The sequence below is a fragment of the Rhinolophus sinicus genome, chromosome 14, assembly GCF_057876585.1.
Source record: "Rhinolophus sinicus isolate RSI-liver-muscle chromosome 14, RSI-T2T, whole genome shotgun sequence".
In the NCBI taxonomy this organism is placed as follows: Eukaryota; Metazoa; Chordata; class Mammalia; order Chiroptera; family Rhinolophidae; genus Rhinolophus; species Rhinolophus sinicus.
The window spans coordinates 124,392,513-124,411,710 of NC_142514.1; the positions used below are offsets into that span (position 1 = coordinate 124,392,513).

General features: G+C 34.4%; 1 protein-coding gene across 1 annotated transcript in view; it reads right to left on the reverse strand.

The window, feature by feature from the left end:
• DEUP1 (deuterosome assembly protein 1) overlaps positions 1 to 19,198 on the reverse strand; it is a 69,289-nt gene that overhangs the window by 26,135 nt on the left and 23,956 nt on the right. Inside the window, exons 5-8 of the mRNA XM_019737506.3 lie at positions 17,059 to 17,193; positions 12,313 to 12,426; positions 9,841 to 10,083; positions 1,974 to 2,119 (exon numbers count right to left, since the gene is read on the reverse strand). Of these exons, the coding sequence (XP_019593065.2) occupies positions 1,974 to 2,119; positions 9,841 to 10,083; positions 12,313 to 12,426; positions 17,059 to 17,193 (638 nt within the window). The remainder of the gene's footprint in view (positions 1 to 1,973; positions 2,120 to 9,840; positions 10,084 to 12,312; positions 12,427 to 17,058; positions 17,194 to 19,198) is intronic.

Consider the following 19,198-nt stretch of genomic DNA (forward strand, 5'->3'; position numbering starts at 1 on the left):
TGTACCAAAATGATTGAATCTGACAGTCTACCCAGAGAGAGCTCAACTACATCTATTCTTTGGCTGTTCAATTTATAAAATGGAATTGCAACCACATATGGATACCAGAGAGTAAAAGCAGGAAAAACTAGTATAAAAAGTACAATTTCCACAGGAAGTTTGGAGAAGTTTAAGCAGCTAATGTGCATTTCCACAACAAGGAAGTTGGTAAAATAAAAATCATTAAAACAAAAATAAAGGTAACCAGGCAAAGAAAACAGAATGCTGTTTATTGCTTGACTAATCTGTTAGAGTCCAGTGTTGGAGTTATTTTTAATAACTGTCAGAACATTACAGCCCAAGGTGCTTTGACAACCCAAATAAGGAAAAGGCTAACAAAATCTTAGCATTATTGGGAAAGGTTCTGATAAGGAATAAAAACATAACAATGCTACTACTATTAAACTGTTCTTCGTCTACGCTCTGTAGTCTGGGCTGCTTCACCTTAATACAATTATAAAGAAAAAACAAAGTCCGAATAAAAGAAACCAAAATAACACAAAGGATAGAACCACATTTATATGAAAAATAGGATTAGAAACTTTCAATGGGAAAGGTGAAGGCAGAGAAGACTATGCCCAAAGTCTAACATACAATAGAAATTGAAAAGTTAAATATCTTTTCATCAAATCTTAGAATATAGAACTGAGCCAATATACTCCAAATGAGAAAGATGTAGTTTGGAGACCAAAATAAATACCAACTTAAATACAAGCTGGCAACCAGGCACAGAAAGAGTTGTCTTGGCTAAATATGTGAATAACTGCAAGATTTTAAATCATATATTGAAGGAAAGTTATTTGGAATTCAGCATTGGCCTTGTGAGATAGCTCCATAGAAAGTTCCTACAATGCTCTTCACAAAACTGGAATGAGACATAATGGAATGGTGTGCTCTCCTAGGAAATTTATGTTTTTAGGCATATACATTCTTTGTGCGAAGACGTTTCTCATCAACTCACAACACTGGAACAGTGCCTTGCACATAATATAATTCCGATAGATTTATTAATGATCGGTGATGATGATATATGGCTTGTATCCAGAGCACTCAATAATGTTGACTGGCTAATAGGTATTCTACCATGATTGCTGAGACATACAATAGGTCATTTTTAAGACTCTTAATTTGCCATTTGTTGTAAAGGGTAGACCTCAAGGAAATGCTAGCAAGTCCCATAACTTTGAAGAAATAATTATTACCTTTAAAACAGTGTAATCACTTTTCAATAAACATTCTTCACCATTTGGCTATTCAATTTTTAAAATCCTATCATTAGTCTAACATTGACCTTCAGATTTGAAAAGGATTCAGGTTCAAATGAAAATTAGAACATCAGTGAATGGTTAGAAGAGTCACACTGTCTATTCATAAGCATAAACACTTAATAATCCTCAGCAGTCCATTTCCTTTGTGGTTATGGAGTATGCAATATCTATCTGATTTTAAAAGAGGAATAAAATATATATTCTAACAAAACCCTTCATGGAACTCACAAGGTGGTGAGAGTGGAGGCCAAAATAAATACCATATTTATAGGTGAAAAAGTTAATAACAGGTTTACAAGCAATCAAAATAAAAACATTGCAAAAATATGGAATAAATCTTATTTATATTTATATATGTATAATTAAATATTGGCTCTATAGTATTGTTTTACAATGTCCTGAAGAATAAAAGTTTTAAGACAATTTCTGACTCAGTATGACACATAAGTATCCACAAAATCCAGAACATGATACAATTTTCTAGTTAAGACATTAATTTTGAAGATAAATAATCACTAATTTTATTTTTATATCTGATATTATCTAATAATTAACATGCTAATACAAAACAAATAGGCTTAATTCTAGTTTCAAGTATAAAACTTAATAAAGTCAAATATGATGTTTTGAACAGTTTCTCTCAGGCTGCAAATATAAAGAATATACCTTTTTTTATTTTCTTGAACATTTTGGCACTCTCCTGTTTTTAATAATTCCCTGTGCAACTGCAATCGTTCCATTTCTATAATTCTCAAGAGATCATCACGTGACTGTAACTCACTTTTTACCTCTGAGAGTCCTGCTTCCATGACCTAAATAAAAACATCAAAAATTTTCAATGATCACATTTGGATAATATGATGTATAATACATTTAGAAATATTTAATATCTATGAACTAGCCTAATTTCAAATGAACTGATATTTAGTCCTTTGCTGGCTCTGTCTCACAAAATTTCATCCCTTCATTTATTCAACACATATTTTCTGAGTTCTTATTATGTGCTCAGCCCTAAGGATACAGACGCAGAATCTGTCCTCAGTGTGCTGACAGTTTGGTGATAAAGACAAAGAAAAAACAAATAATCATGTAAATATGGTCACGCTGTACGTCAATTTGAAAAAGGGAAACATAAAAGTATAAATAAAATATCAATGCATAAAATTTGGATTAATGCAAATAGTTCCCAATTTAAGCAATAGCCAAGAAAAAATCTATTATCAACGCTGGCCAACAAAATAAATTAGAAATCGTGGTTCCATCATTGCCCAATAATAGCCCTACTTTAACTGGGAACTAGCAACACCAGCAATCCTGTGAGTCCAGTGTTTTATTTTGTTAGCAGGAGAGACTTGAGCAAGTTTAAACCTGGTGGGAAGGATCCGGTTAGGAGAAAGAAGGGGTAATAGTAATGGTGACAGGTTCCTGAAAGGTGGGTGGAACTATTGCCTAAAGCAGAGTCCCTCCTCTACTGTGATAGGAAAGAAGGAAGATGGAATGTGGACAAGTATACACATTGGGGCTTAGGGAGATAAAAGGCAATGTCAGGTGGTGACAATAGAAGAAGTGGAGGTGGGAGTGATTTTTGAGAGTGAAGAAGGTTTGAAATGACCTGCAATGGGAGGGGGAGGGTTAGCCAATTAGACCAGCACAGTAGGATTCCTGCCAGTATTGAGTACTCATTTGAGGTTTGTGACCATGACCTGTTGAGTGATTTTCTCCAGCTGTACTTGGCTGTTTTCTGGGAGAGAGGAATGACAGTCCTGTATCATCAGGTCTCTGCTACTCAATTATACAGGGAAACTAATATTTATTAAGTGAGCCTGACCCAGGTTATTAAATCCATTGCCATTTTTATAGGTGAGGAAGTTGAGGGCCAGACTTGATCCAAAGTTACACAGTTCTTAAGAGGTAGATTTTGGAATAGAAATCCAGATCTTTAGCCTACTAGTCCAGTTATAATAGAGTATTCAAGATGCAAAATAATTTGTTTCACGCAAAGTAAGTAAAACAGACCTGCAGCTTGTTGATAAAGACAGAGTGAGAAGCTCTGAGGACGGGAGGTTCCTCTGCTGATATAGGCTGTATAAAATACTATGGATATTTTTTTAAAAAAATAATTTGTTCAATAATTCTTAATATATTGCCAAAAAAATGTATACAAGTGGACACTTTGGTCAACGTTGCTCAAGCAGTAGTTCACTGTAATCATAAGTGTCTGGACGCTGATGGTAACCACTTTGAGCATCTCTTGTAACTACAGAAGTCAAACGTGACTTGTATCATCTTTTGTTATCAGCATATATTAACTATTACAATTTTAATAGTTTTTTTCCTTTTTAAAAATGTGTATACATTGTTTTGGCACCCTCTGCATATTCAATAACAGATTTATTCAAATATAATCCACATACTATAAAATTCACTCCTTTAAAGTATATAATTCAGTTCATTTTAGTATATTCACAAATTTGTGCAAGTATCATGATCTAATTCCAGAATATTTTCATCACAAAATAAACCCAATACCCATTAGTAGTCACTCCCTATTTTCACTCCCCCCAGCCCCAGCAACCATTAATCTATGTTCTGTTTTTGTGGAATTGCCTGTTCTGGACATTTCATACACATGGAATCATTCAATATGTGGCCTTTTGTGACTGGCTTCTTTCACTTAACATATGCTTTCAAGGTTCATCCATGTTGTAACATGTATCAGTACTTTATTTTTTTTATTGATGAATAATGTTGAATTGTATGGATATACCTCATTTTATTTACTTATTCATAAGTTGATGGACATTTGGGTTTTTTTCTTTTTGGCTATTATGAATAATACTGCTCTGAAAATTAATCTCTAAGTTTATATGTGGATATATGTTTTCTTATTAATTCTTATCTCAAACTTCACAAAGCCTAGTGATATAATTGTGCAGACACCATAGAACCTGTGAGTTCCCAGACAAACTTTTTTTTTTAACCAAAGCCTTAAATATACATTATTTTCCAGGAGACCTAGAGACCTAGGTTCAGTGAAGAACCGAGGTAGATGCAATATTTTGGTCCCAGAAGTTCTGGACTTGGAAATAAGTATAAGAATATGTTCAAATAGGTGATTGAATAGACTTGTTTGAATAAAGATTTGTTTGGATCAAGTTCCTGTTTAAAACAGTGCAGATTTTTAAGCTAAAGTTAAAATTTCAAAATAAACAAAAGAAATGTGAAACAATAGATTGGCAAGTAGAAAGACAAATTAACTTGATGTGAATGTCATCCATTACTTTGCCCCGTTGAAGAAAGCACTAGCTGGGCTCCTTTCCTTGCTTTGCAAATTTGCCACCAGGGAGCAATCGTGAAAGTAGAAAAGTGGGCCCATTTTCACTTGGGTGTGGGTGGGGGTGGAGCACAAAAGGGCTCTAACTCGAGGCCAGTGAAGTGTAGTAATGTCACCACGGCCTACAGTTAACTGAAATGCTATAAAATGTAGTAATAATAATGGAATCTATTTCTTCACTGTCATTAGAAAATAATATCTACCGTGTTTCCCCGAAAATAAGACCGGGTCTTATATTAATTTTTGCTCCAAAAGACGCATTAGGACTTACGGTCAGGGGATGCCATCCTGAAAAATCATGCTAGGGCTTATTTTCTGGTTAGGTCTTATTTTTGGGGAAACACGGTATGAGAGTGACATGAAGATATCATTAAAGAAATAAAAGCTTATTTGTGATGTATTAATAGCAATACAAGTAGGAGAATTTATGTTAAAACTGAAATTTCATAATATAAATCAATAGTAATGATACATTTTTCTAGTATAAATATGCAAAAGTTTTAATTATAATTGACAGCAGTATGTAAATTGACTGTAAAAGTACAAGAGGCTTTGTTGATATTGACAAATTGAGAGTTGTTTTATGACGTATGCAATATCCCTTTGAATTCAATGTTAAATTAATAATATTGAACTGACCCAAGAATTTGTGAATTTATTTAACTTAGATGTTTAAAATTGTCATGCTTTTGCATAACAATCAAATTAATTATTTCTCAATGTGGATGCAAATATTCAGGAAAATGATTCTTTGGTATTTGTTTCAGCTCTTGGAACACTTTCAAGTTTGTTTGGAACAACTTAGATATGTAAATCTACTTTTTTTTTAACTAAATGTTATGACATCAAGTACAGATGAGGTATTCCAGTGCATACTTAGCATTCAAATTGAGATATAGTATAAGTAAAATACACATAAGATTTTGAAGTCTCAGTATGAAAAGAAATGTAAAATATCTTAATTTTTTACATTGATTATATGTTGAAATGATAATACTTTAGATATATGTTGTGTTGAGTAAAATCTATGATTATTATATATTAATTTCACCTATTTTTTATTCTTTTAATGTGGCTACTAGAAAAATTTGAATTATATTTGTGATTTGCATTATATTTTCATGGGACAGTGTTGCTCTAGTACCTTAATGACATATTAACAAGCAAACAAAAAATGGTCAAGGTTTATGGGCACAGATATTAGAAAAAATGTGGTATAATTTATTTTTGTCATTAACCTCCAGTGGGAAATATCACACATTTTAAAAATGTTAATGTAGTGTGGCATAGTACATAAATATATGCAATGGAATTAATATGTATACTGACACATTTCAAGGTCGTAGAGAAACAAGTGAGAAGATATGATTCATGTGAAAATTCAGATGCATATCCCATTAAAGTGTGTTGTAAACTGAAGAGAATTTGATATATAATAAGTGACAGTAATTTAAATTGAAATGGTTGTCTTTTTAAATTCCTGTGCAAGGGGTGGCACACTGTCATATAGCAGTTTTGCAAAAAGAGAAGAGAAACTTCTTTCTAAATACATGCACTGGTTACAGTGATTATTTACCTCTAATTATTCTCATTTGGCAAAATAGAAATTTTGTAAAACAAGATTAAGGCCCATCTGTTTAGTTAAAAATTTGCCTAACGTTTGAGAGAAGCCATGATTTTTAACTTTCAAATCAGCTACCATATAGCTAATAATTGATATAGTTGCATTTAGTATTTATTCTAAAGCAAAAGAATGAACCATACGTAAAATATGGAAATAAACCAGAGAAAAATCTAAATGAAAGCATTATTTTTAGCATTTTCCCCCTAAATGCATTAAAAATAATTAGTGTTTTTCTGGGAGTAGAAATCTTATCTTGAATATTTGAACTACATTATTTCTCAAAAATCTTTTCATCAGAGTTATAACATATTTGTGTGTGTGTGTGTGTGTGTGTGTGTGTGTGTGTGTTTGTGTGAAACATACTCTAGAATAATTTATTTTTATTTTTTAACACATATGATTCTTTTGTAAAATATAAAATGGAGGTTCTTAGTTTAAATTTAATACTATTCCTAGAGCCAAGGATAATAAATATTTTTTAAATGAACAAAAATTTGTAAAAATTACTTTGGTAAACTTTCTCATAGAAATTGGTGGATAATAAATAAATAACAGCCACATTAAAATTTATGATTAACTATGGAAAATATCACAGTATAGAGTTAGAGAATGGCTGGTGAAGAATATGAGAAAAATAATATTTCAAAATTTAAAGCATTGTTTCTTAACCTCAGTACTATGTACATTTGGTCTGGATAATTCTTTGTTGTGGGGGTTGTCTTGTGCATTGCAGGATGTTTCACAGCATCCCTAGACTCTACCCCCTAGATGTCATTAACGCTGCTTCCCCCTGTTGTGACAACCAAAACTATATCCAACCATTGCCAAGTGTTACCTGGGGAGCAAAATCACCCCAGTAGAGAACCACTGATTTAAAGGAAAGTCATAACCATTAGACAATTAATACTGTTATTTTATAACCTTTAGTATAAATATCAATAAGAATATTTCACAATTATATTGACTTCTATGAATAGCTGGGTTTTTAGTTTGTTATTAAATATTCAGGAACATGAATAAATTATTAAGTACATTAATCTATGTATACATAAGGAAAAGTCAAAGTGAGTAACATGGACTTTCCTTAGCCCAGACAACCCACAGAACCTTCTCAGGAGTACTTGTAAGCCCCTGGAAGTTTGTAGAATCTTGGGTTGAGGGGTGAGTCACATCCTGTTGCTCCGGGTCAGGAGGGTAAGTCAATTAAATGATATTGCTAAAGGACAGGGTGGCCTTGGCCATCCCATGGTTTGAGTACTCCAACTTCCTGCTACACGCCCAGACTCTCAGGTTGTACTTTCTTGTTAGTAGGAGCGTGTCAGTGTGATAAGTGTGAGAAACACAGGCTTCAGACATTTACTTGAAGAGAGGATAGAGATTGTAATCTGAACTGGGAATGTTAATTTATTAATGTTAATCAATTGACAAGCTTCCTTTATTTGCAGTATTCTTTCTTTTCACAAGATTCTCCAACTTACTTCCCGGAGAAGTATAAAAGATAAAGTTCTGAGAAGGAGAGAGGTGGGGTTGGTCAAGGAAAGCATTATAGAGAAAGTGTTACTGCTCAGAGAGGGCAACAGAGGTTCGTTCTAGAATATGGGGTAAGAGTAGTGATTTCTATTCTACAAGTGAGCCAAGAACCAAAAGCTGAACCTCAGCCTATAAAAGGGGGTGTTCTTCGATGCTGCAACACCACCAAACAGAGTTCTTGGAGGGGAGATTAAGAGGAACTGATGTTAGAGAAGAAGGCGAACCTCACTGAAGGGTAGAACCAGACCTCATAACCGGACTCATTAATGAAATATGTTTCTGGCAACCTAAAGATTTCTAGGGACCAGAGCCAAAAAGGCCTCTAGAAAGGTCACAGAGAACTCACTCCTCAGTCTGTGCAAGATAACCTGAAATTCAGGGCAGAATATTCAGGAAGTGCCCAGGAAAATAGTTGTACTGATTGATTGTGATCCTGGTGCAGACTGCAGCGGTACAAAGACAGCTGCATAATGTAAGTTTGTCTTTACATTGGGACCGGAGATTTGACCAGGTGTCCCACACCACAGGAGGTGGATGGGAGGCAGTCCCTGAGAGGGAGAGAATCCCGTCAGACCCAGCAGTCATGCAAACCCAGCTCCAATAGACTGGGTTGGCTGACTGGCAAGCTAAACACTAGGAACCACTAGAGCAGAAGAGTACAACCTCTAGAGCAGAAGAGTAAGACTGATTTCATTTATATTATAGCAAAGCCAGGGAAAAACCATCATCAATACTGTGGGGACAGAGCCCCAAAGAGCAATTTCCAGGCTCTCGGCCTCATATGGAGGGGTGCTGGCTCGGGTGGTAGATGGCCGTCAGCTGTGGCTGGTTGGCCGTCAGCTGTAGCCATTGAGCCATTGGCCACTAATATAACTGCTGTGGCTACAGAGGAGAGCCGAGGAGAGTGGAGGAGAGTCGTCGGTCGGTTGGCAGAAAAGCGGACAGCAGGTCGCACATCCAGTGAACCCAGCCTCCAGTGAGACCATAGTGGTATGACTCCCCTACCTATGGCTCCGTGGGTGTTCCTTTTCGGCCTCACCATATCCTGCGTTCTTGTGTGGGAGGCGGGAGCAGAGAACCTGGAGGCGGCCCCGCACGACAAATACCTTTTCTATTTCTAGAAAATTTATGGCTTTCTCAGTGTTTAGTATTTGTGGTTTAGCGTGGTTTGTCTGTCTACATCTGTATTCTAATTTGTATTAGAATGACAAAGCTGGAATTTGGGATGGGGGAGATGTACTTCTCTTAGAAATACGATGGACTAGGAAAAGCTGGAAGTCTTGTGTTCTGTCCCCTTGCAAACTTGGGGAAAGGGGAACACAGAAGAGTAGATGCTGGCAGAGAAAGAAATGAAAGGACTAGTCCCATATGGAATCCCTTATATAATGTAGCAGGATGAGGGATTGAAGAGTTGGCCCCAAATTAAGAAAGGACCCTGGGAGTTAAAGTGGCACATCCTGAGGTGGAATAACTTAGAGAAGTAAGTGGAAGTCCGCTCAGATAGTGACCTGAAAAAGTATACCTAGCATAGGGAGGGAATAATTGCGACTAAGAAATGGGCCATCTGACAGAAATTGGTGGAAAGAGGTTAACAGTGATAAATCACTGTTATTTGTATCTAACCCCCACGCTTCTCATTGAGGTTATTCGATTGTTGAACCCTTAATGATTTCCTGGATCTGCAACCCAGGATTCCTCTGAGTCAAAGACACATAGGGTCAAAGAGAATGAATAGCAGGGACAGAAGGTGGGTGTGGCTAAAGAGCCATGATTTTTAGGCACTGAGGTCTGTAAGTGACCACTATTATACTGCACTGTTCATATATTATTATTATGCCACTGCAGAACCAAAGTGCACTCCAGTGGAGTAAAGTGCCTTTGGGGTTACTGAATTTACTCATCTAGTGAGAATTACTTACTAAAAGGAAATAATGAGCTGAATTTATACACGTAATACGTAATTAGCTTTCTAATCCCTATACCTGTTCAGTCGTCATTTATATAACTCATGGGCAATATCAGTTGAAAAATAAATAAATCTTCACCTGGCACTGTCTTTGGTACATTTTCAGTTCTTGTAAGAGCTTCTGATTTTCATCTTGTAACTTATTCCGGCTTAATGCTATTTCACTCACAGCTGATTTTAATTTTTCAATAATGAATTCATCTCTTTCATTCGGTTCACAGTTGGGATCTGGTTCACATATCAACCGAGGAATTTCAGAGCTGCTGTCCTCTGTGCAGTGTTTTTTACCATTTAGTTGAGTTTGGTAACTTTGTGCCTGTTTCTGAGAAATATGAAAACTGTGTCAATTAAATGGAGAATATCGTATTTAAGCTTACATAAAGTTCAACAATGATAGAAAAGAATTAGGAAAAACATCTCTAAATACATTATTAGATAATGAAATCTCACCCTTTGTAATTCAATCTTGTGTTTATTATAAAACCTCAATTTCAGATGGCATAAAGAGAAAGTTTATTTGTATAACCTCAGAGCAAAGATGTAGAGTCGGAGATGGGGGCGCCTAGGGGTAGAAATCTCGAAGATATAAAAAGAGGAAAATTATGGATTCAACTACACAATAGTTGAAAATGTCTCTTTGACCAAAAATAAACAAAATAACACAAAAATAACTGGATTGTAAAAAAAGTTGTTGACACATACAACAAGGATTAATTCCTAATGTACAAAAACTTCTACACATCAGTAAGAAAAAGACAAACAACACAAAAGAAAAAATGGGCAAAGATTATGAACAGGAAATATACAGAAGAGGAAATGAAAAAGACTAAGAAGCATGTAGAGAGATGCTCCGTATTACAACTAGTCAGAGAAATGCAAAGCACATTAAGCCAATATTACAATTAGTGCATCAAGTTGGTAAAAATCAAAATATTTTTAACAATTTATGCTGGTGAGAGTATGGGTACTCCCATCGTCTGTTCATGAATTGTAAATTACTATAAAATTTTTGGAAGTAATCTACTAGTAGTTATTTAAATTTTGAATGGACATATCCTCTGCCTGAACCATTAGTTCTAGAATTTTTATCTAACAAAAGAAAAGTATTAGTATTTAAAGATGCATATACAAGGGTATTTGTTTCAATATTGTAATAGCAGAAAACTGGAAGCTACCTGAATGTACATCAATAAAGAAATGATAGAAAGAATTATGGTATATCTACCATATACTATGGTACCGTGTTTCCCCGAAAATAAGACCTACCCCGAAAATAAACCCCAGTTAAGATCGTCAGCCAGATGGACGCATTTAGCACGTTATGATGATGTTCTAGAAGAAGATGACATGGCTGTATTTGAATAAATGTAGATTGTTGTACATGAAAAAATAAGACATCCCCTGAAAATACACCCTAATGCGTCTTTTGGAGCAAAAATTAATATAAGACCTGGTCTTATTTTCAGGGAAACACAGTATGGTATATCTATTATATATTCTCAAACACTATGTAGACTTAACTAGAATTTTATGTAGTAATTTGAAAGGGGACCCATGGTTTATTATTAAATGAAAAAGCAAATTTTTAAAATGGAAAACTATACAACTTCCACACAAATACATATTTACATATTTGTACAAACAAAAGAAAAAGTGTGTAAATACCTAACTGTTAATAGTGTTTATAGTAAATGGATAAGAATGGACTAGGGGATAAGGCTATTAATTTTACATTAGATTATTTTGTAATGTTGAATTCAGGCAACATGTATAACATAATTCAAGTAACTTAAAGAATGAAAAAAAAAAGTACATCAAACAAAAAAATGTAGTTTTTTTTTTACTGGCTTTAATAAAAATTCTTTCGCAAAACCTTAAAGGCATATTACAATCTGTATCCAACTCACCAGGCTTACTGCCTACTACCCCTCCCTGCCTCCCACATGAACTCCCAGCCAATTGCTTCATTTTCCATCCCCAGAATTTGCCCTTTGCCCTCTTGCCTCAATGACTTTGCTTTTGTCACGTCCACACCTAGAACATATTCTCTCTTATCTCAAAAATATATTAATTCTTCAAGGTCCAGACCCCGTCCTACCCCTGCTGAAGGATGTTTCCTATCTGAGTCCAAATAGTTCTCTTACTCCTTTGACTTCTAAATGAATTTGGATCTTTTCCATTCACTTGTCATTAATTATCTGTAAATCTGTATGTGTATTATCTCTGTGTCTAGGTTGTAAAGTTCTTGAGGGCAGGGACCAAGCAATCTTAGATTTTCTAAGTGACTTGCCCACAAGCATGCAAACACATATGCTAATTCATGACATAACAATGGACACTTTTAATAGCACCATTCTTGGAGACATATAGACTAAACTCACCATTATAGATATTTACTACGTTTGTAACTTTACCTCGTGTTGCACCTATTCTGGTTATTGTCTATTAGTTGGCATTTCTATCTGTAAAAACATTATATACTAAATGGCACAGATAATAATATTTAACCTCTAATTTCTTCTAATTTAGAGTACAGTATGAGACAATGTACCTGAAATTGATTACACTTCTCAGACAATATTTTTTGTTGAGCATCTACAGAAACCAGATGAGTCTGATATAATATCTCTTGCTTGTCCCATTCTCTTGACTTTGCTCTAAATTCCTTTTTGAAAAAGGGGAGGGACAAACATAAATTGAAAAATTATTCATTTTAAAGCATAATGAACAGGGCTTCTTTCATCTGTACATCTTCATTCTGAGAAAAAAATAAGTCAATTTTTACCCCATTAAGAAAACAAAAAAAAGTGTCAAATCACTCATCTTGGATTTACTACTAGATATGTCTTTTAATTTTTACTAGGAAAATATGGAATTTGTAATTTAATCCTTCTATAAAAAATTAAGCATTTTATTTGTTAAAAATGTAAAAAGATTCTCTGATAACAAATACTGATTACTAATAAGGAAGTTTCAAACCACTTTTTGAATCAACCAGTACTTCCTATTTCCTGAACTAACAGCAGTTTTTTCCCACCTTTCATTCTCTACACTCAGACACCAAATGTGTTCCCTTGTTTTTTTTAGGGGGTGGGGCTTGGGCTGATTTAGTGACTGTTCCTTGTGGCTTTGAATGCCACTGTCCAAGGTGAAACACAAATGAACTCATTCTAAGGAACAGAACCACCTCGGGCCTCATTTAGGCAGGACCAACTGGGGAAGTACTAACCTGGGGAAGAAATGTTGGAACTGGCGTGATATAGCATGCTCAGTTCTTCAAGTTTTTGCTCAAGTAGTATATTCACATAGCAGATTATCTGTTCACAAATTAACGTGAGGAAAAGATATGGCTTTGGGAATGCCAAAGAAAGCTTCACTGCTCCTCAGTTTTGCCCAGGGCTGGTTATTGTATCTAATCTTTCTGTCCAGGCTGTAAGCAACTTAAGGGTAAGGACTATGTATTTCATTACCTTTGTATTCCTCACCAAGCCTGGAAAAGTGCCAGGCACCACTTATATTCCATAAATTCACAAACAAAAGCATAATATTAACATTTCCTAGAATTTGTGCTCACTTTGGCAGCACATATACTAAAATATTTCCTAGAACTTAAACATTTGTCACTAGATTTTGCAAAGAAAACAAAATGGTTGGAAACAAATCCATAGCTACTAAGTCCATGACCATATATTATTGCATATAGGTACATGGCGTGAATGTATTGATGTTTCCAATCATCCATTCGGCGATACTTGTTAAACACCCTGTGTCCACCAGGTACTGTGGAGAGAAGAGAATTTGGAACTAGTTCACGATTAAAAGAAAATTTTGAGAGGAAAAAAAATCAAGGAATATATAATAAAATAAGGAAATGTACATATAAACAAATAATCTTACAGTGTAGGTGTAATATTAGTGTCACGTAAAACCACACTGAGGATGTAGTGATTATCTCAGCCATCTCTAGTAATATGTTAAGTTGGAACATAGTTCATTTGGCCAGAGTGATTGGTGGTGTTTTGAAGATGGCTAAAATGACTGGAAATTATGTTATGCTGGAAAATAAATATACTAACTTAGAGAATGAAAGCTATATCTTGCTTAAAATGAAAAGAGGGCATTTCGTATTTTCTATAGGTATATGATGTTAAAGAACATTTGGGGAAAATTTCATTTTATAAATCCACAAGTTCCAAAATAATCAGTGAAGGAAGGAAATAAACTAGGAGGCTTTCATAATAATTAAAGGTGATGTGAATTGAGTGATGGAAGTAAAGTTATAGAAATATGGATAGATCCCTATTAAATATATAATTCCTTATGATAAATAGACTATATTTGTTAAGATAAATGGGGACAGTTCATGTAAAGTTATTGACTTTGCTTCTGATATTCAACAATTAATAAAATTAAGTACATAAAAGCAGGGTCTTCAGTAATAGTGACAAATTTACAAAACTGGGCTCTGGTAGAAAATAGGTAACATTTCAAATCAATACAAGGTAGATAAAAAAATTGCTATTTACTTTTAATCTAGAAAGGAGTCTTTGGAGTCAAATGTGAGCAATGTTGACTTACATAGTTCGTAGCTTTCAGACAATACTAATGTTTAGCTTCACCCACCCAGCGACTACAATCTTGAAAATAAGTATTTCCCAGCATGCTTTAGGAGGAGGCAGGAGAATTAACCTTAATTTCTTACAAATTGAGGTTAATGCTTACAACAGGTAGAAATGAGGCTAGAATGAGGCCACGCAACGGTAGATATGTGTGTCATATCACGGCAGATGCTTGTAATAGTCCTGGCTTCTTGGTCTTACAGGTGTATGGGTTTTGAGATTAGGAAACAAGCACAAAATATCCAGTAGTTATGGGACCTAGTTATGGGGCCTTACAGAGTCCCAGAGAGCTTTATGAGGATTATTTTGTAGAGACTGAAGGTGTCAGCCCAGGTTCCAGAGGGTCTGTAGAGTTGCCTAAACCTTCAGAATAAGTTCTTCATGACTGAAAAACCTTTCTGGGTCTTTAAACTTGATAATGGGCCTACGCCACTAAAATTAGAGTTTCTAGTAGAAGCTACATTAATACATATAATCCCTCTACTAAATATTGTGAAATGGAGCAAACATTTCTTTAGTGATTACTATATGTCACGGACTCTACAAGCCTTCACCTAAGATAGTTTTAACTTCTATTATGAAAATTTTCAGACTTACATAAAAGTAGAGAGTATAACAAACTCCCATGCATCTTTCACCCAGTTTAACCACCATTGAGTTAGACCATTTTTATTTCACCTCTCCTCACCTTTTTTTGTTGGAGTATTTATTTTAAGGCAACTTCCAGACCTCATGTATTTTCACCTCTAAATGTTTGTTTGTTTATTTATTTATTTATTCTTTCATAACCACAATGTCAACTATAAGATATTTTTAGCCCCATTATTGGTGAAAAAATTGGAATCTGTATAGGTTAACAACTTTCCCAAAGGTCACAGGGCAAGAAGACGAGTTAGTCAGGACCTGTTTTAAATTATAAACCGTCATGTTCTTTCACTAGAGCTGGCTGCTTCCCATTGCTCTATTACTATGCCAGTGTGTAAATGTCCCAAAGGAAAAACATGCTTAGATGTAGACTAAAACTGGAGCAGTCCATCTCTTACATATTAATTTTTCAGATTGCTCTAAGTAAAAACAGGTACATGAAATGTTTCCATAATTGTATAAATTAAACTATATCTACATAGTATGCTTATAAATTTTTGCATAAACACAAACATATCAAGTCATTTTGTGACTGATTTCCACTGTAATTTCGTGAGAGATATTTTATGTAAACATTTAGTTTCCTGAGTGTAAAATGTACACACACAAAGTGCTTAACACTAAGGCTTTTCTTTGGACAATTTATATGAATGTGGTTCTTCCACTAAATCCCATGAAAAGTTGATCAAATGGGTAATCAGCGACTTGAAGTCTGCATTTGCAGTGAAAGCACATGTGTGTTACCGTGCACATCTCTGGGCATCTTCTAAAGCCAGTCTAGTTACACCACTGCAGGACACAGGGGGTTATACATCGTCCATTTTCCTAGAGGGTCAACTTAGTAGTAGCAATTTTGTATTTAAAAAAAATGTACATTCATTATTCAGTCCAATAGAAAATTTATAGGAATTAAAAAACTAAAACCTCAAACTTCCAACAAAGTTCTTGCAATAGGCTGGATTTAGGTATGCAATTCAGATTTTTTTTTTCTGCTCTTAAAAATATTTTGGAGGAGAAGTTTAAGAAGCACTGTTAATTGAAGAATACACCTTAAAGTATAAAACAGGGCAGTGACAATTAGATGAGAGGAAGGAGATAAGAGGCATTGGACAAGGGAAATGGGAAAATCTGGGAGGGAATATGAAATGAGAGAAAGGAACAGATCACATATTCCTAACACGTTCCTACCTGGGTGATTGGGAGGTACAGAACCATCACCCATCAACAAAGCAAAAGAAACTGAACTCATTGGCTGGGGATAGGGAAGATGAGATTTTGGGCTTGAGAATAATGAAAGTAACTGAGTGGAAAAATGTGTCAACTTGAGGTCAATTAAAAAGCAATAATTGAATAGCACTGGAAGCTCAGCTAAAGTTAGAGAATTGGAATTTATAGTAGAATCTACATCTGCTATTACATGACCTGTAGCAGGAATGCTCAAGAGTACAGGGGGATAAAATAGCTGGTTTGTTGTGTTTTTCAAGGTTGGAACGTTAAGGGGATAAGAATAAGTGCATCTGTGACATAATAAACCTTTGAGAGACCACGATTTAGAAGTTCTGGGTGAAATGGGGTGGCTATATTGGAGTGGCATTATCTCTTTAAAGAAAAACCCTGACACTTCACACTCTGTTCTGAAAACTGTTATGAGGCTTCACTGGGATTTAAGTACTTAATAGTTAAACAGGCCTTAAAGATTTATTAGCCATTCGCTTTAATAGACCCCAGGGATGTCCTTCAATTTTACTCAACATCTGCAGTTTCTTTGAACTTTTTTTTTCTTTTTTTTTTTGGCTCTCCAAAAATGCTGATATGCATAAAAGATGTGTAAATCAAAGTGATGCTTTAATCCACTAAGTGCCTGAAAGAAAGGTGCACTATGAAAATATATACAATGAGAAGTTGATCTATAACAGTGTTTGTTACCACAGCTGTACATGCCATTGTGTACACTAGAGACAAACAGTCCACTTCCACCACAACACAAAAATCAATCTTAATACACATGAAGAAACTAAGAAAATAGAGCTCACCTCTAACTTCTGGTTCAAATTGGTCAGTTCAAAGGGTATTTCTTCTTTGAGGTGTGGTGACTCTTGTCGTTGAAATTTATTTTGTTTCATCTGGTGTAATCTCAGTTTTTCAAAGTTATTAGTTAGTTTGGAAAACTGTAAATAATGGAGAATGCTGACATTTTACTATTACTGGTAATTTCTAATTTGACTTCACTGTAGTTCTTTTCTTGGGCACCTCTTGAAAAAAATTTTTCCCCCAGACTTACCTTTTTAAAAAAATTTAATTTAATTTTTAAAATTAGTTTTAGGTGTACAAAATAATGTAATAGTTAGACACTTATCATTTATATCCCTCACACAGTGATAACCTACCTCCCTCCCCCTATCTACTACCCCTCTGACATCGCATACGGCCATTACAGTTCTTTAAAAATTTAAGTCATGATTACAAAATGCAGCAAAGTTAAATGTTCCAATTAGTGAAGATAGAACCAATTATTAAAACTAAATTTTTGAAGTTGAACTCAATTCAGCTTTCATGTAAATTTGGGACTTCATTAACTGCACGATGATTCATTGATATATTGTTTTGTTCAGTTTAGTTTTAACCATATGTAGCAAAGTTCACAATTTAAAAAATAACAAGTTGTTTTCTTTCTTTTATTTAGTGCCATCTTGTGTTGACAATTTTAATTTCAGTAACTTAATCTACAAAATAACCAGCTTATACTTTATTTAAGAAAACTGGATACTTAATTTACACAACATAAATGACTTATTCATGTTGATATAAGTTGAAATAAATTTAAATATAAAAATTGATTTAATTATTTTCTTACCAATAATTCTTTTTACAACTTAGACTCTGTATTATAATTATTTTTGTTTCTTGTTCTAGCTTCAAATAATAGATTAAAAGCAGCATAGTTTATCAACATCTGTGAGGACATTTCATATAACTGTTTACGAAAGCTTTTACTTTTTATTTTTAAATAATTATAGATCCACAGGAAGTTACAAAGATATTGCAGAGAGATTCTGAATCATCTTCACTCAGTTTTTCCCAACATTTACATCTTAATGAACTATGGTACAGTGTCCAACCCAGGAAATGGACATGGGTACAATATATGTGTATAGTTCTATGCTGTTTTATCACGTGTGTAGACTTGTATGACCACAACCACGACCAAGATACAGAACCATTCCATCACCACAAAGATCTCCTTCATGCCTTTGTAGTGATACTCTCCCCCATGACCCCTGACCCCTAATCCTGGGCAAATATTAATTTGTTTTCCATCTCTATATTTTGTCATTTCAAGAATGTTATAAAATGAATCAAATAAAATATGACCTTTTGAGATTGACTTTTTTCACATAGCATAATGCCCTTGAGATGCATGCATATATCAATAGTTCATTCCATTTTATTGCTCAGTCTTATTCCATGGAACGGATATAATCACAGTTTACTTGACCAGTCACATATTGACACATTTTGGTTATTTCCAGATTTCGGCTATTACAAATAAAGCTATGGATTACTGTGTCTAATTTATCTGATATCAATGTAGTCACTTCTGCTTTCCTTTTTCGTTCTCATATAATGTTTAAAATTGAGATATAATTCACCTACCATAAAATTCACCCTTTATACAATCCATTGTATTTTAGTATATTCACGAAGTTGTGCAACCATTACACTATCTAATTTCAGAATATTTTCATCACTGAAAAAAGAAATGCCATACCTAGTAATGGTGACTACACATTTCCTCCTTCCGTAAACCCCTGGCAACTACTAAAATCTTTCTGTTTCTATTGATTTCCCTATTCTGATCATTTCATATTAACGGAATCATACAATATATAGTTGTTTGTGTCTGTCTTCTTTCACTTAGCATAATGCTTTCCAGGTTCATTCATATTGTAACATGGATCAATACTTCATTCCTTTTTATGGCTGAATAATATTCCATTGCATGGATATACCACATTGTTTATCCATTCAACAATTGATGGATATTTGGGTTGTTTCCACTTTTTGGATATTATGAAAAATGCTGCTATGAGAATTTGTATACAAGTTTTTGTGTGGATATATATTTTTATTCCTTGGGTATATATGTAGGAATAGAATTGCTGGGTCATATGG